This window comes from Neofelis nebulosa, chromosome 3, assembly GCF_028018385.1.
Source record: "Neofelis nebulosa isolate mNeoNeb1 chromosome 3, mNeoNeb1.pri, whole genome shotgun sequence".
Lineage (NCBI taxonomy): Eukaryota > Metazoa > Chordata > Mammalia > Carnivora > Felidae > Neofelis > Neofelis nebulosa.
In genome coordinates this window covers 77,954,073-77,973,517 of record NC_080784.1, presented here as the reverse complement: position 1 = coordinate 77,973,517, position 19,445 = coordinate 77,954,073, and the positions used below count along the sequence as shown (strand labels likewise).

Genomic DNA, 19,445 nt, shown 5'->3' with positions numbered 1-19,445 from the left:
GGGAGGATAAGACAGTGCGTTTGCTTCGTCTTTAAAGCTGAGGTAATGATAATGATACAGCAGACATGTTGGGGATGCACTTCTTCACAAGATGTAGACCATTTCATATCAGGAGTTACTATCCATGCCCCTTTTCAGTGCTGAAACATATAATACTGTTCATCTTGTATATAAAAAGTTGAATTATCCTTAACTGGGAACAAAATTGAGAAGTCACATAGCAAAAACTAAGAGGCAAATGGTGTTAAATGTGCAAATAAAAATAAATTTTCTACTAACATTTTCTTAAAGAAAGCCATAACATGCTTTTAAACAGGATAAGTGTAGTATACAAATAACAATAAACCAATTAGGCATTTCAAAAACATAAATCATACAATAGATAATCTGAAATATACAGATTTCTTATACCAAAACTACATTGGAGAATTGGATGTTATACTTAGAGTCCAATTTTTTTTTTTTTTTTTAGTACTTATAGATAAACCAACTTAGCTTTTATGCTACAGGAAATCTTCAGCACATTTTTTAAAAGAAAAATCTCTGGTTTTCAGTTTGTTGTAATTCAGATTGGGTAGCTCACTTCTACAATGGCCAATAAAAGTTAATTCAATAAAACCCTATCACAGAAATAATTTATATTCTACTTTTTAACCAAATGTCTGAAATAAATTGCAAAATGTTAACTATATAAATTTCTTTAAACAAACACTAAACTTCATACACATCTTCTGTAACAAACATATGGACATACCTTCTCCACATCTGTATATCTGTTTCTATTGAAAATAATAGATCAGTGAGCAAACGTTGATGCATTTGAGACCATTTGAACTCAGGAATACGAAACATAGCAGATCTGGAATCCCTCCTTTGTCCATTACCTCCATCTGGTGCTATTCCTTGACCTGGCCCCTCCTGTTGCCTTGACATCTAATACAGTAAATTTAGAAGAGTAATAAAATAAATTGAACTTCAAAGAAGGCATTAATAATAATAGCTCCTATGCAATTCATCTAACAAATAATCACATTTGAAGATACTAAGGAACCACATTTACAGAAAAATAATCAATAAGTAATAACATTAAAACTTTAATACATTTAGGGACGCCTGGGTGGCTCAGTCAGTTAAGCGGCCGACTTCAGCTCAGGTCATGATCTCTGTCCGTGAGTTCAAGCCCCGCGTCGGGCTCTGTGCTGACAGCTCAGAGCCTGGAGCCTGTTTCAGATTCTGTGTCTCCCTCTCTCTGACCCTCCCCCATTCATGCTCTGTCTCTCCCTGTCTCAAAATAAATAAAATGTTTAAAAAGAAAACTTTAATACATTTAAAGCAAAGTTACCAAAAATGCTAACTACCATAATTCAACAGTCATTAGCTTGGAACCATTTGGTATTACAACCAGCTAATGTATCATTTCTACAAAGGAATCAAGAAGTTCTTAGATTTGAATATGAGGAGGAAAGAAAGGCAGTATCTGGATTATAAATTGGTTAAAATTAAAAACAAACAAACCTAAAGATAACAAAATTAAGAACACCCAACAAAATAGGAAAGAGGGAGTTAAGAGCTGAACAGCATGAAAAATTATAACATGGAATCAACCACTGTCTCATGAATTATTCTGAGATACTAGTAAAGGAGAAAGCTGTGCCTCTTGATCTCAGAAAGGTTCCTCCACTCTTACAAAATAAACAAACCTCGTGGAACAATTTTAAACTACATGCTTCATATATAAAATTATACACTAGTAGGTGGTTCTGCAGGACAACAGCCCTAGATTTTTGTCAGAAAATTAATGTGCTAATAACTACGATTATGTTATCAAATAAAGGTAAAGACAAGTATTTCCAATATTTGCTTTCTAAACTAAAATTATTACAATCCTAAAACTTGAAAGTAGAAAGTAGTAACTTCTGGTGATCTTGTGGTAAAAATAATAATAAAAGCTGCCATTTAATCAATTCACACTAAAACCTTGTGCTAAAGAAAACAAATATAATCTTTACATTCATTGCATTTATATAATTGCAAATAGGATATGAATCAACTCCAAAATAAAATAAAATGTAAGTATATACACTTGCTCTATCTTATTTCAATGTAAACACACTTCAAGAATACAGTATATATAATCACCTCAAGCACAGGTTGATGGGGGTGAGATGCTTCCATGTTTGTATTGGCCTTCAACTCCAATCTCTCAGTATCTGTAGCAACACTGGAAACGTCCAATTTAGCAATCCTCTGCTCAGAAGTAGTAGGAGACTCAAAGATATTACCAGGAGAATCACTAAGTAATTTGGTTTCTCTATCAGAGTTACTTGTTTTCTTCCCTTCCTCTAGCATTGCACCAATATCTGATTGTACAGGTGTCTGGGAAACAGTAGCATCTGGTGAGGTAGCCGGAGACCCTGATGCTGTCATAGTCAAGATTCCAGAGTCTTTGGAATCTTGAGTTTCGCTGTCCGTTTGCTTCTTATTTACAGATTCTTCCTCTTGAAATATTAATTTGTTGTCATTACTAAACATGTCCAGTCTTTCACTGGCTTCAGAGGCAGCTGGAGACAAACTATCTTCTTGGAGTTCTGTGCGTAGACTGGCTTCCTCCGTAGGACTACTTTCTACCTTCAGTTCTACATAATCATCATCATCTTCCTCTACTATAGATTTCTCCAATAATTCTGGCACCTCTGAAGCATCCTCTTCTGAAGGAGAACTTACAGAAGCAGTTACTTCACTAACAGTTATTATACCTTTGCCAGCTCTTTTAAAAGAATTAGAGGAAACAGTCTCACCTATTATATCAGAAGATACTTCTAAATCATCTATATGAATTGTTTCATTTATCAGTGTTTCTTCTAAAGGGACTTCATCCAGTAACTCCTGATTTTCTTGACCAGTTTTCCTTTCTTCATTAGATGTGTTAGGAGTTTGCAGTCCAACGCTGGATGTAGAGTTTACTGAAACTGTCTTCTCAATACTTGACTTTTCATCACTATTTCTGGGGATATGAGTAGACACAGGACAATCCTTCATATCTGATTGCTGGGATGCTACTGAAACATTAACATCCCTGCTAATGACAGAGACTGCTTCAACTGGACTTGAACATTGCCCAATTTCTTCATCAACCTTTCCCTGGTGTTCCCTGAATATATTGGCAAGATTTTCTTTGTGTATTTCAAAAGTGACCTAGATGAAAAACATCCAGTCAAAATATGCAAAAAAGAAAGAAAAACAGAACATACAGTACATAAAATTAAAAATTTAACTATTTTTCAAATAAATGGTTTTATATAATGCAATAAAATAATTTTCCTAGAATATCCTTATCTTATAAAATAAACAAAAAGTCAATCACAAAAATTTAAATAGTCAAAAAAAAAATGAGAGCTATACTTAATGATGATAGGTAGCATGGCTTTAAACCACAATAACATCCTTACTTAGCCTATTCTTAAACATATATATGAAAAGAATATACTATTCCACTGACCTCTATAAACTGTACCAGGATCTAAGTATATAGCGTTGTGAAGGGCTTTGTACACTAGATAATACATTGTTTTAACTGCAATGAAAATCCATTTCCACGTGACTTATCCTCAACATAGATTAAAAATATCAATTAATTATGCCCACTATTATAGCAGCTCTCCATATATTTATTGAGTTAGTAAAACCTTTTCTTACTAAACTAATACAAATTCAGCAATGAGAAAAAAATCCAATCCTTCCCCAAAGCTCAACCATAATTTTCAAAGTCTAAACTGGTCAAAATAGCCTGCAAGTTCCAGGTTATCCATCCATCCATCCATCCACCCAACGCCACTTGCATGTGAGTGACTAGTATGTATCAGGCACTATGAACATCAACTCTTATCATGCCTGGCCCTGCACACTTTTACCTCAATAATTTTCTTACCAAAGATTATTATAACCACCATTATCTGGTTGCCACTGGTGTTAGAACAGGAAACACCCCTCAGAAAGAAGTATAATACAAGCAGAAAGTACAGACATAATTATAGTTTACCAATGTTAGAACTGTTTGTTCCTGTAACCTACATTATTATAATATATACAGCAAACTGAACCTTTAGTCAACAAACCTTTATTGAGCCCTAGTATGGGAGGATGGTAGTAGATGACAGGAAAAGATGATTTTTGTGCACAAAGACCCATAGGCATTTTTGAATCATAGGTATGTATACATATGGGTAAAAGGCAAACAAATGTTTAAATAATGCACAATGCACACATTTTTTCAATAGCTATTTACTAACCTTCACTCATAATATATACAGTATGCTCATGCCTTAATAGGATACAGCTAAAAATAAAAATGTTTGGAAAATAAACATTTCACAAATTATAAATACTGGGGGAATTTTTCTGAATATTTCAAAATGTAATGCAAATATTCCAAATAAAATGGCACAGTAACATTAACAAAATATCAATTTATTTTATAACCATTTTTTTTAAATGTTTTGTTTTGTTTTAAATAGGTCCACACCCAACGTAGGACTTGAACTCACAACCCTGAGATTAAGAGTCACATGCTCTACCGAGTAAGCCATGTGCCCTGAACTAACTTATTTTAATTGACCAACTTCTCATTATCTAGTCAGCAAAATTTACTGAACACCCAAAGCATGCCAGGCACTGTGTGATGAACACAATGTCCTTGCCTTCATGAGGCTTACAGTCTAATGAAGGAGACTGAAAATAAATATACAAAAATATAAGATAATGTCAGTTAATAGTGAGAGATTTGAAGGCGAAAAAAAAAGAAAAGAAAAGTCTAGGTGGGATGATGTAGTAGAGTAACTGGGGAAGGTCTCTAAGGATATTATATTGAACAGAGATCAGAATAAAGTGAGACAGAAAGTTATATGAATATGAAAAGGAAAACAATTTCAGGCAGAAGGAAAAACAAATGCAAAGCCCCTAGTAGCCAAAATAATCGTGGTATGTTGGAGGAACAATAAACAGTAGAATGAGAACTATAGATAAGGTCACAGAGGAAGGCACTGGCTAGATCATAGTTACAGAGAACTATAGACTGTATTAATGATTTTGAATTTTATTCAGAGAGAGAGCCACTAGAAAATTTTGAGTAAGACAAGATAGGTTTGTTGTTGTTGTTGTTGTTGTTGTTTTTAATGATCCGATTTCTTAAGGTATCATTTAGTCTATTTGGAAAACTGACTTTAGGGAAATCATTTCTGCACTGATATGACAATTATTATTGTCTAGAGAAGGCAAGTTTCATACCACCAACCTCAGAGTGATTTTGAAAATAGATCCTTTATTTCAAACACAGTAAGTTTAGTTTTCAATAATTATTTGCTTTCATTTTACTCAATTTAAGGATTTTAATTTTTTTATTATAAAATATATCCATAAACATAAATACATACAATTTATACATACAGATCAAAGAGTAATTTTTTAAACCCAATACACCTACTATCCACATCAGGAAACGGAATACTACTACCTCACAATTCCTCTATGTGCCCATCCTCAACTGTACTCCCAACCTCCCTACCCCTATTAAGAGCAAATCAACATTCTTACATTTCTGTTGTTCCCTACCTGTTTGTTAACAGCTCTACTACCTATATAGTAAAAATATTTATCAAGTTTAGTTTGAGAAGCTAAATATAGCATAATCTTAGCCAGCCATCAAATAAAAGGGCAATATTGCTAAATAAATAAATAAATAAATAAATAAATAAATAAAGGCTATCAGAAGACAAGCTACAGTTCCTGAAGTTTCTCTTCAGTTTCTATAAGAGGATATATAAGGCTATTTCTGGGAAGTCTGTTGGCAAGGCCATTAGGAAATATACAAGGCGTTAAGAACTAGAGCATCTATAAGGGGTAGTGTGGGCCAGGTAGTAGGTATCTGGCATGAATAACGTACAAGAAGTATACTACTTTGTATCTTCCAATTCTCACCATGGTCTACCTCTACTCTCAGAAGTAAATCAAAGCAGACCACTTTTTTTGAGGAGAGAAGCATGAATGTACAAATGATCCAGGCAGGAGGAATACGGGCCTATCACATGTAGGTAATTTGTTCTCAGGTTAAAAAAAAAAAAAAAAAAAAAGTTATAATGGCAGATGGCATTTCATTGACAATAGTTCCCTCTATATCTGTCTCCTAAGTCAAACCGTTCCAGTTTAGAAGGACTGTCATATGTCTACTACATAGCTATCATTGCAGGATCTCCCTGAACCATGGTCTTAGAGATCCCCTCATCTCTCTTCCATGTTGCCTCTCCTTTTCCCTATGTCCCACATATTTGTTTAAAGCTCTCCTTTTGGTGTGTATATCCTCTGGTGCCTTCTCAAAAAATAAGTACATGTAAACTAAGTTTTTGAGACTTTAAAACATTTATTTTACCTCCATACTTGATTAATAGAGTATAAAACCATAGGTTGGATAGCATTAATCCCCAGAATTTGAAAGGTATTTCTTCACTTATTTCTGTGCTTCTGTTGCGAAGTCTCAGCCTACTCTGATTCTTTATCCTTTATATAAACTATTTTGTTCCCTGTGAAATCATATAAAATATCCTTGCTCTTAGTGCTTTCAAATTTCACAATGATTTTCAGCACAGATCTATTTTCATCCATTGTGCTAAACACCCATTGGGTCCTTCCAATCAAGCAACAAATATCCTTGGCTCTGGGAAATTTTCTTGAATCAATTAATTTATACCTTTGTCTCCTTTTTCACCTATTCTTGCTTTCTAGGATTACTATTTTTTGACACTGCACTGAATACTCCTCTAATTTTCTTACCATATCTCTATTTTCAATCCCTTTGTCTTTTGGTTCTACTGTCTGGGAGAGTTCCTCCACTAACCCTTAAACATGTTTTACATTTCTCCTATATGAGTCTGGGCTAGTCACTTGACTTCTTACTGCTCATATTAAAATGGGTGGTACAAGGGGAAACACAAACCTAAAAAATTTATATTTTAAATGTTCCCTGGTGTTAAAAAAGAAAATTCCCTCTCCTCTCTTGAGCACTTCCTGTAGAAAACCTGAAGTTCAAAATACAGTAACCCTTGAACAACACAAGGGATGGGGTGCCAAATCCCCCCGAACCTCACATGCAGTCAAAACTCAAGCAAAACTTGGGGCGCCTGGGTGGCTCAGTCGGGTAAGCATCTAACTTCGGCTCAGGTCATGATCTTGCAGATAGTGAGTTTGAGCCCTGTGTCAAGCTCTGTGCTGACAGTTCAGAGCCTGAAGCCTACTTTGGATTCTGTGCCTCCCTCTCTCTCTGCCCCTCCCCTGGCTGTGCTCTCTCTCTCAAAAATAAACACTTAAAAAAAACTTTTTTTAATGAAGTAAAACTTGAATCCACAAAAACTTACTAACAGCCTACTGCTGACTAGAAGACTTACTGATAACATAAACAGTCTATTAGCATACATTCTGTATGTTGTATGTATTATATGTATCCCTATAATAAAATAAGCTGGAGAAAAGAAAATTTTAAGAATTGGGGTTCCTGGGTGGTTCACTCGGCTCAGGGTCCAACTTCGGCTCAGGTCATGATCTCACAGTTCCTGCAGCTCAGAGCCTGGAGCCTGCTTTGGATTCTGTGTCTCCCTCTCTGCCACTCCCCCACTCATGCTCTGTGTTTTCATTTCTTTCTCTCTCTCTCTCTCTCTCTCTCCCTCTCCCTCTCAAAAATAAACATTAAAAAAATTTTTAATGCCTAAGAATGTCTAAGGAAAAGACATTTCAAGTATATATTTATCCAAAAAAATCCACATATGAGTATACCTGCTCAGTTCAAACCTATGTTGACCCAGGGTCAACTGTACTTTCTCTGGCATTTTGAGATGTATATAAATCTTGTGAAAAGGTAATAAGTCTTTGTGCTATTTCTGCATCCCGGGATATCTTTCCTGGGGGTGTTCAAGTCATCTCTTTGAAACATGAACATCAAGAATGATGATTCCCTGCTTCCTGTCTCTATGGGAGTTTAAGTCTAAGTATTTAGTTCCAAAATGTAACCTCCAGCTTGGCCAACATATACAAGATTTTCTCTTTTGGATGAAAACAGCTACATGTATGTAATGGATTGTATCTGTCTGGCCATATAAAATGGTGAAATGCTTTTTTTGTCTTTGAAATCTCTTCAGTGGATAGCCTGAGATGTGCATTACAGTCTGGCTTAATGCTTACTGATTATTTCACTCCTTTCCACACTTTGAAAACAGGGTATTTTGTGCTAACAAGAGCTTTTATTTTTAATTATTTCCCGCACAATATACTAATAAGGTTATTAACATAGTTATTAAGAGATTAAATGAGTTCTATATGTAAAGTACTTAAAATGGCCCAATACCATTTTGGTGACTGCTGTTTATTTTTCTTATAGAAAAGCATTATATTCTAGTTTCATAGTTTATAGTTACTCTTATCTCTCTGAGGATGTTAATAGTTATTTTTCTTCTGTTTTGTTTCTTCTCTTTGTATTATCTCTGTTTTCCTTGAGTTGCCTCTATTGGTCTGCTTTGTTTCTATCTCCCATGTTAGATGCTTTTCTTAAAACTCTGATATAACTTGGTTTTCTCCTCAGGATTGGCAAAAGGAATGACAAAGGGTCCAGGGGTTAAAAAGCTCTCACTACAGTGGGTAATCTACTTTTACCTTTACTATATCATGATCTGGGCACAGTTTGATTCAGACAACCCAAAGAAGGGTACAACGACAACCCAAAGAAGCATCTTCCAATGTTCTGCTTGCAGGGTTATGGTCTGGTTGCCTACATTTTAGGAGCCAAACACAAAAAGCACAATGGTGGAAGTGTTGCCTTTGCACCCAACATTCAGTTGCACACAGTCTCTTGATCTCCCCACCCCCTCCATTTTGCTAATATAAACAAAGACCAGTGGCCTTCTGTATTGCCCTCTCTAGATTCTGTAAGAATAGACTGGGATAGTGTTTTAATAGCACGGAGGAAGGGAGAATAACGAGGTACCAAATTGCTACTCAAACAACCTTATTCAATGTTTTTTGCTTCTAGCACACCCAACCCCCAATTCTCAGTTTCATATACAGATAGACTTCCAGTTCCTAAGAATCCTGAGGGTTCTTTAGTGAAAATAAAGTTAGCTCTTAGCTTTTCCCACGCTAAGTTCATGATTTACTTTTCCCAATCTAAGTTAATACACCTATAGATCTGATCGCTAGACTCTAAATTTTACTGCTTTTCACTCTATTCCTATTCTCTCCATCCTGTGGACTTACATATTTTTCAAAACCCTTTCATGGCATTTTTAGTAGGGTTTCAATATGAAGTAAAATTAGATGTTAGTGTTCAACTTTCCAGTTTAATCCAAAAGCTTTGTTTTCTCTAAGTCAGCTTAAATCAACATATACTTAGTTTCTGTTCATCTAGTTACGAGCTATTTTCCAAAATCATTAAGCATATACCTTCCTTTTTTATTTTTTTAAAATAAAGCAATATTATGTTTGATTATGCTTCACACACACACACACACACACACACACACACACACACAAAACCACAGAAACCATAGAGATTTTAAAGGCTATTCTTTGTAATTTCTTGTTAATAGTAACTGTAAACTACAACATTTTTACCCAACATTGAACAGAATCACTGAAATACCTTCTAAAAGTGCTATAAATGCAATATCCTTCTAAAAGTCTATGAGAATAAAGATTAAGATGAATGCAGACCCCTCAAAAAAATTGCTTGTATTTAAATTCAAAATACTTTCAGGTGCATTCTCTCTAAATCTATTTTGTTGGGGTTTTTTTTAATCATGAATGGATGTTCTATTTTGCCAAATGCTTTTCTGCATCTGTTGAAAGGATCACACGGTTCTTACCTTTTCTTTTATTAATGTGGTGTAGCATGTTGACTGATTTAATAATACTTAACCACCCTCACAACCCAGAAATAAAATACCATTTGATAGTGGTGAATGATCTTGTTAATGTACTGCTGAATTCAGTTGGCTAGTATTTTATGAAGAATTTTTGCATCCACATTCACCAGGGATATTGGCCTGTAGTTCTCTTTTTTAGTGCAGTCTTCATCTGGTTTTGGTATCAGAGTAATGCTGGCCTCACAAAATGAATTTAGACTTCTTCCTTCATTTTCTACATTTTAGAATAGTTTGAAAAGAATAGAATAGGTATTAAATCTACTTTAAATGTTTGGTAGAATTCACCTGTTGACGCCATCGGATAAAGGCCATATTTGAAATGCCCACAGCTAATATAATACACTCAACAGGGAAAAACTGAAAGCTTTTCCTTCAGTCAGGAATAAGACAGGGATGTCCATTCTCACCACTATTACTTAACACAGTACTGGAAATCCTACCCACAGCAATCAGACAACAGGAAGAAATAAAAGGCATCCAAATCAGGAAGGAAGAAGCCAAACTTTCACTATTTGCAGATGACATGATACTGTATATAGAAAACCCAAAGGACTCCACAAAAAAATTGCTAGAACAGATACATGAATTCAGTAAAGTCATAGGATACAAAATCAACATACAGAAATCTGTGGCATTCCTATACACCAAAACTGAAGCAGCAGAAAGAGAAATTAAGGAATCAAACCCATTTGCAATTGCACCAAAAACAGTAAGATACCTAGGAATAAACTTAAACACAGGGGTAAAAGATCTGTACTCTGAAAACCACGAAACACTGATGAAAGAAACTGAAAGTAACACACAAAAAAAATGGAAAGACATTCCATGCTCATGATGTGGAAGAACAAACATTGTTAAAATGTCTATACTACCCAAAGTAATCAATATATCTAATGCAATCTCTATGCAAAATACCAACAGGTGGAGTGCCTGGGTGGCTCAGTCAGTTAAGCATCCAACTTCAGCTCAGGTCATGATCTAGCAGTTCGTGGGTTTGAGCCCCACATCGGGCTCTGTGCTGACAGCTCAGAGCCTGGAGCCTACTTCAGATTCTGTGTCTCCCTCTCTTTGTAACTCCCTCACTCATGCTCTCTCTCAAAAATAAATAAACATTAAAAATAATTTAAATACCAACAGCAAAATACCAAGAGCTAGAACACACAATCCTAAAACTTATATGGAACCACAAAAGACCCCAAATAGCCAAAGCAATCTTAAAAAAGAAAAGCAAAACTGGAGACATTACAATTCCAGGCATCAAATTACATTACAAAGCACAAGTTGGACACAAATTGGAATGTAGACACAAACTGGAATGGAATAGAATGTAAAACCCAGAAAAACCCCACAACTATATGGTCAATTAATCTTCGACAAAACAAGAAAGAATATCCAATGGGAAAAAGACAGTTTCTTCAACAAATGGTGTTGGAAAAACTAGAGAGCAACATGCAAAAGAATAAAACTGGACCACTTTCTTACACCAAACACAAAAATAAATTCAAAATGGATAAAAGACTAGGAAGCCTGGATGGCTCAATCAGTTGAGCATCTGACTCTTGATTTCAGCTCAGGTCATGATCTCAGGATCACAAGATCAAGCCCCAAGTCAGGCTCCATGCTGAGCATGGAACATACTTAAGATTCTCTCTCTCTCCCTTTCTCCCACTCCCCCACTTGTGCTTTCTCTCCAAAATAAAAAATAATTTTAAAAAATGGACTAATGACCTAAATATGAGACCTAAAACCATAAAAATCCTTGAGGAGAACACAGGCAGTAAATTCTTTGACAATGGCCTTAGCAACTTCTTTCTAGATATGCCTCCTGAGGCAAGGGAAATAAAGGCAAATAAAAAGCTTCATCAAAATAAAAAGCTTCTGCACAATGAAGGAAACAATCAACAAAATTAAAAGGCAGCCTATAGAATGGGAGAAGATACTCACATATGACATTATCTGATAAAAAGTTAGTATCCAAAATCTATAAAGAACTTAACAAACTCAACAACCAAAAAAATGTATAATCCAATTTAAAACATGGGCAGAAGACAAGAATAGATATCTTTCCAGTGAAGATAGCCAGGTGACCCAAAGACACATGAAAACATGCTCAACATCTCATCATCAGGGAAATAACATATCAAAACTACAATGAGATATCACTTCACACCCATCAGAATGGCTAAAATTAACAGCACAAGAAACAACAGTTGTGGTGAGTATAAGGAGAAAGGGGAACCCTATTACACTTTTGGTGGGAATGCAAACTGGTAAAGCCACCCTGGAAAACAGTATGGAGGCTCCTCAAATAGTTAAGAATAGAACTGCCCTATGATCCAGCAACTGCACTACTAGGTATTTACCCAAAGGATACAAAAATACTAATTCAAAGGAATACATGCACTCCAATGTTTACTGCAGCATTATTTATAACAACTAAATTATGGAAAGAGTCCAAATGTCCATTGACTGATGAATGCATAAAGAAGATGTGGTATTTATATATAACAGAATACTACTCAGCCATTAAAAACAATGAAATCTTGTCATTTGCAATGACATGGATGCAGCAGAGTATTATGCTATGCAAAATAAATCGGTCAGAAAAAGACAAATACCGTATGATTTCACTCATATGTGGAATTTAAGAAAAAAAAATGAGCAAAGGGGGTAAAAAAAGAGACAGACAGATAAACCAAGAATCAAACTCATAACTTTAAAGAACAAACTGTTAGCAGAGGGAAAGGGGGTGGGGAATGGGTTATATAGGTGATGAGGATAAAGCAGTGCACTTGCTGTAATGAGCACCAGGTGTTGTATGGAAGTGCTGAGTCACTGGATTGTACCCCTGGAACTAATATTACATTGTATGTTGACTGGCACTTGTACCCCAATGTTTATAGCAGCACTTTCAACAAGAGCCAAATTATGGAAAGAGCCTAAATGTCCATCAACTGATGAATGGATAAAGAAATTGTGGTTTATATACACAACGGAGTACTACATGGCAATGAGAAAGAACGAAATACGGACTATTGTAGCAACCTGGATGGAACTGGAGAGTGTTATGCTAAGTGAAATAAGTCATACAGAGAAAGACAGATACCATATGTTTTCACTCTTATGTGGATCCTGAGAAACTTAACAGAAGACCATGGGGGAGAGGAAGGGAAAAAAAAAAGAGGTTAGAGAAGGAGGGAGCCAAAACATAAAAGACTCTTAAAAACTGAGAACTGAGAGTTGATGGGGGGTGGGGAGGAGAGGAGGGTGGGTGATGGGCATTGAGGAGGACACCTGTTGGGATGAGCACTGGGTGTTGTATGGAAACCAATTTGACAATAAACTTCATATTTAAATAAATAAGTAAATACATAAACAAACAAATAAAAACTTAAAAAACAACAACAAATGGAGGTTTCAGGACCAACACTTATCTATAAATAAATAAATAAATAAATAAATAAATAAATAAATCTATAGCTCCCACATAAAAGATACTAAGTTCAAAAATATAAAAAATAAAAATAAATTTAAACTGTAGAATTTTATATATACAAAATGCCAGAAAAAAATTTTAATGTGAGTTATCAGCTTTATAGAAAATAAAAGGGGTATGTTCTGAGGAGAAAAGTAGTAAACATGCAAGAACAATCAAAGATAAATAGACAAAAATAGGTTAGGATAGTTTCTAAAGCCCATTCTCAGGGCCAGTAGGTGGAAAAGAGAAAGCCTTTGGCACTAAGTTTGGAAACAGACCCAAAGGCTAATCTCACCAAATAACTCGCTTAAATGGTCACTGGTGTACTGTTCTAAATGTATGCTATTTCCACTGCTTTGCTGGTCACCAAGGCATAAAAATATCTAACAGCAATCAGGCCATTAAAACAGATGTGCATCTAGCAAACTGCCGTATATAACAAAGTCATGTTCTCTCAATCAAAATTCATTACAATATTATAGGTTAGTGGCATTCACAAGATGGGCTACCAAAAACAGAAGAGTTTTCCATTCTCATTAAATATAAACAATAATTCAAGACAAATGAACACCCAAAAAAACTAATCATAATATGTCAAGATGATCACAGATATGTGAATATAAGTTTGAATCAATCAAACATAAAAAACAAGAGAGGCATCAAGTGAAAACAATCATGAATGTTTAACTACCCCAGAGTATCAAGTTATAGAGACTGAAAGCACCATTGCAAACACCCAGAAAAACATGAAAATCAACAAAGTGTGAGGTGTCAGAATGTAGATAAACAATCAAACTTTTAGTGATTAAAATTAAAAATAAATACAAATAACAAATAAGCTGCAACATTGGATTTGTTGCACCTCAAACTGCAAAATTATGGCAAGAGTGTGCGATAAGTGCTTAGTTAAGATGGGAAAGGCATGAAATTTGTGGGTAGAAGACATGAATGGTAAACCTATTCCAAATGACAGTAACATGTTGTGCCAGAAACCACTGAGCCTCAACAAAGACTTTAAGACTTTAAGCAAGAGATAACCTGAAAAGAGTGACATCAAGCCATTTACTGCAAGGGATAGTTACACAAATTCAGTAACAGATTTGTCCTGAAAAATACAAACATTACTAGATAGGATGTATCTCCTGATGAATTAGTGGCTGCCACATTTGTGGCAGAGTTAAGGAAATTAATTACAAAGAAAAGGATACGAGGGTGCCTGACTAGCTCAGTCGGCAGATCAAGTGACTCTTGATGTTGGGGTCACAAGTTCAAGCCCCACACTGGGTGTAAAGATTAAAAAAATAAAATAAAGTGACTGAACATTTATAAATGAATAAAAAAATAAATAAATTGGGGTGCCTGTGTAACTCAGCTGGTTGAGTGTTGAGCATCCAACTTTGGATCAAGTCATGATCTCACAGCTTGTGTGGGTTTGAACCTTGCATTGGGCTTTGTGCTGAAGCCCGGAGCCTGGAGCCTGCTTTGGGCTCTGTGTCACCCTTTCTCTCTCTGCCCCTCCCTGTTCACGCTCTGTCTCTGTCTCTCTCAAGAATAAATAAACTTTAGGCAAAAACCTCTTTGATCTTAGCCGCAGCAACTTCTTACTCAACACGTCTCCAGAGGCAAGGGAAACAAAAGCAAAAATGAACTACTGGGACCTCATCAAAATAAAAAGCTTCTACACAGCAAAGGAAACCCATCAGCAAAACTAAAAGGCAACCAACAGAATGGGAGAAGATGTTTGCAAATGACATATCAGATAAAGGGTTAGTATCTAAAATCTATAAAGAACTTACCAAACTCAACACCCAAAAAACAAAGAATACAGTGAAGAAAAGAGCAAAAGACATGAAGAGACACTTCAGCAAAGAAGACATCCAGATGGCCTACCAACACATGAAAACATACTCAACATCAGTCACCATCAGGGAAATACAAATCAAAACCACAATGAGATACCACCTTACACCTGTCAGAATGGCTAACATGAATAACTCAGGCAACAACAGATGTTGGTGAGGATGAAGAGAAAGAGAATCTCTTTTGCCTTGTTGGTGGGAATGCAAACTGGTGCAGCCACTCTGGAAACAGTATGCAGGTTCCTCAAAAAACAAAAATAGAACTACCCTACGACCCAGCAATTGCACTACTAGGCATTTATCCATGGGATACAGGTGTACTGTTTCGAAGGGACACATGCACCCCCATGTTTAAAGTAGCACTATCAACAATAGCCAAAGTATGGAAAGAGCCCAAATGTCCATTAGATGGATGAATGGATAAAGAAGATGTGGTATATATATACAATGGAGTATTACTCAGCAATCAAAAAGAATGAAATCTTGCCATTGGCAACTACTTGGATGGAACTGGAGGGTATTATGCTAAGTGAAATTAGTCAGAGAAAGACAAAAATCCTATGACTTCACTCATATGAGGACTTTAAGAGACAAAACAGATGAACATAAGGGAAGGGAAACAAAATAATATAAAAACAAGGAGGGGGATAAAACAGAAGAGACTCATAAATATGGAGAACAAACTGAGGGTTACTGGAGGGGTTGTAGGAGGGGTGATGGGCTAAATGGGTAAGGGGCACTAAGGAATCTACTCCCGAAATCATTGTTGCACTATATGCTAACTAATTTGGATGTAAATTTTAAAAAATAAAAAATAAAATTAAAAAAATAATATAAATAAATAAATAAATAAATAAATAAATAAATAAATAAACTTTTAAAAACCAAAACTAGATAACAATTTTTTTTTTTTTACTTTTTCAGGGGCGCCTGGGTGGCTTAGTTGGTTAGGCTTCCAATTTGGCTCAGTTCATGATCTCATCGCTTGTGAGTTCGAGCCCTGCATCCGACTGTGCTGACAGCTCAGAGCCTGGAGCCTGCTTCGGATCCTGTGTCTTCCTCTCTCTCTGCCCCTCCCCCACTTGCACTCTGTCTCTCTCTGTCAAAAATAAACATTAAAAAAAGCAAGCAAGCAAGCAAGCAAGCAAGCATGGGTGACAACCATCTTGTTAGTGAAATGGTTCCATCAATGCTTCATCCCAGAAGTGAAAAAATAATTGGAAGAGGAAGGGTTAGAATTTAAAGTCCCGTTATATACAATGTACCTGGCCATCCTGAAACCTGAATTTTGGTATGAAAATGAAAATGGCAAGGTTGTATTTTTACCTCCAAATATGACCTTATTGCTTCAGCCCTTTGACCAGGACATCATTTGATTTGTCAAGGCCACCTCCACCCATCTAGTATTTGATTACACTCAATCAGCAACTGATGAAGACCCTAATCTAGACATAATGCAATGGTGGAAATCATTCCTTACTGCTGATGCAATAACTAATTCATCAAACTTCAATGGATGAATTAAAACCAGAAACTGTAAATGTCAGCTGGAAGAACTTATGAAGTCAGCAATGATTTTAAAGTCTTCTCAGGATCGATGGAGAAGTTAGGAAAACCATTCACTCAGCAAGACAAATTAGTGGAGAGGATTTGCTGAAATGCTTGATGAAGCAGTGGAAGAACGTACTGAAAGCCACTGAGAAATGTTAACAAATGAGGAATTGGGAAAACTTGTTGAGTCATCTATGGAGGAAGAAATGGAAGCAGAACTGGCAATGTGGACATTATAGAAATTTGCTTAAGTATTTCAAGTTGCACAGACATTGAAGGACAAAATTATGGAATATGATCCTCAGAAGGAACAGAGCATTAAAGTCACCCATATGATCACTGAAGGATTACAACTTCTGCAGCAACATTGATGAATTAAAAATAAAGTCAACAAATTCCCATTACAATGTTCTTTCAAAAGGTTTTTTGCAAAAACAACCTTCAACTACCAAGGATCCCTTACCACTGACATCATGTGCTCCTGACATCCCACCATCAACATCGCTCAATGATCCAGGATCACCTGAAGCAGATGATCCTCTTTCTGACATACTGTCAGAAGGTCAACAGTAGCCCTAATGCTACATCACAAAACCTACATCATACACCTCACCTCCTCTCATCACACAGGCATTTTATCATCTCACATCACAAGAAGAATGACGAGTAAAATACAGTAAAATATTTTGAGATAGACCACATTCACATAACTTTTATTACAGTATATTATACTTGTTCTACTTTATAAGTAGTTACTGTTGTTAATGTCTTAATTTATAAATAAAAGTTTATCACAGATATGTATGTATAGGAAAAAACAGAGCATACACAGGCTTCAGTACTATGCACAGTTTCAGGCATTAAGTGGGGAGTCTTGGAACATATTCCCCCCGGATAAGGGGGAACTGGTGTAGTTAGTTACATAGAAGTGAACTTCTCTACTGGTTATCATCAATTTAAGGAATTCCTCCTACATTTCCATTGCCTTCTTCAGAGCCAACAGAAGATACTTATTTTTGCTATCACAAATTATCTTGTACAGATATGTTTTCATGATGCTGCTGCTAGTATTCACTGAAGTTACAACTTTTCATGACTATCAGCGTACTTTCTTTCAACCATTTGATTAGACTTTTCATTCTAAAGGTGAAGTATGTTTCTTCGTCATATTCTATCTACATTCATAACCAGCAGACAAACTTTCAACTGCCCATTTAAAAAGACAGGTTAAAGACTATCATTCATTTAATGTTAAAATTCCAAGAACAAAATATGGCTTATGTAATACACATTTTAATTCAAAGCAATGTACATTTTCATAAAGTACAACCTGAATGTGCCACAGGGAATATCTTTTCTTCTGTATTATACTGATTTGCAGTCAAATCTGTTGTAAATAGTGTTTTGTATTTCCTAAGCAAACCAACTTGTTAACTCTTTCTTCTGTAAATATAAATATTAGAAAAGCTTTCAAAATTCTGAACTTGATTTTGAAATTTCTCTTTAATTTACTCCAATACTCTAAAAGCTAAATGGCAATTGAGCAATTATCAGTGTTGTTATCTTTTTTGATACCGTTTTTCCTAAAGGTATTTGTGACTGATAATTCCTAATTAATTACCGGATATTGTTCTAAATTACCCAGCTAAAGCACTAGTCATTAATCTTCACAATCATTTGACAGCTAATCTATAGCTGTTTGTAATGTTTGGAAAGCACTTCTCTAAACTACTAAAGATTCTCATGAGCTAATAACTACAACATTTATTTTGCCATTACTTTCAACTTAATTGTCACTCAAATTTACTAATTAGGGAGATAAAAGATTGATACAACAATATATCAAGAGATTAACATTATTAATCCATATGTTTAAAAGACTTTAACCGATAAAAATTCAGCCTTTTGAATGTTAGGCTAAGTTTAGCAACCAACCTTCTTTACTAAGCAAATGCATCTTTTTCATGTGTTTTTTTCCTATGGAAATATCAGCTGAGTATTACATGTTAACTTCTAATTCTTAGGTTACCAACATTTCATAGTTGATAAATAAGATATCTATAAACACAGCTGAATCTCCCTATATGGGATATCAATCAGCATGTCTCAAAATGATCACTACCACACAACAGGAGACCTTTTACACAGGCTCGGTCCCACAGCTTGCAACAACAATGTTGCAAAGATAACAGATACAATAAAGTCAAGTTATTAATATTCATAAGCTTATCAATCTTATTTTAAGGTTATAAATTTTTACTGCTCTATTTTATGCAAAGCATCTTGATTACAAATCTAAATACTCTGGTTCAAATCTAAGTTCCTAAATGCTTCCTTATTACAACCTTACTGGAAGGGTATCAAGCATAAGGCTAGGCTACTACTTAAGAGAATTAGTTATAAAAAAATTTTTTTAAGTTTAATAACAAAGGGAAACAATCCTGTGAGGAAAACAAGTCCTATAACATAATTTGCACTATATATTCATCACATAAAAAACTTAAAAGTATTGTTTGAATAGGTAGTATATTTTGATAAGGTTAACGCACTACCACAAAATATGGCATGTTGTCATACTGAATATTTTAAGATGAAGGA

The 19,445-nt window shown here is 35.2% G+C and overlaps 1 protein-coding gene across 6 annotated transcripts in view; it reads right to left on the bottom strand.

Moving 5' to 3' along the window:
- The window catches only part of LRBA (LPS responsive beige-like anchor protein), a 780,253-nt gene that overhangs the window by 582,402 nt on the left and 178,406 nt on the right, over window positions 1-19,445 (bottom strand). For all 6 annotated transcript variants that reach the window (XM_058721178.1, XM_058721180.1, XM_058721181.1 and 3 more), the window contains exons 23-24: window positions 2,140-3,195; window positions 755-933 (exon numbers count right to left, since the gene is read on the bottom strand). In XM_058721178.1, coding sequence (XP_058577161.1) covers window positions 755-933; window positions 2,140-3,195 — 1,235 coding nt within the window. The remainder of the gene's footprint in view (window positions 1-754; window positions 934-2,139; window positions 3,196-19,445) is intronic.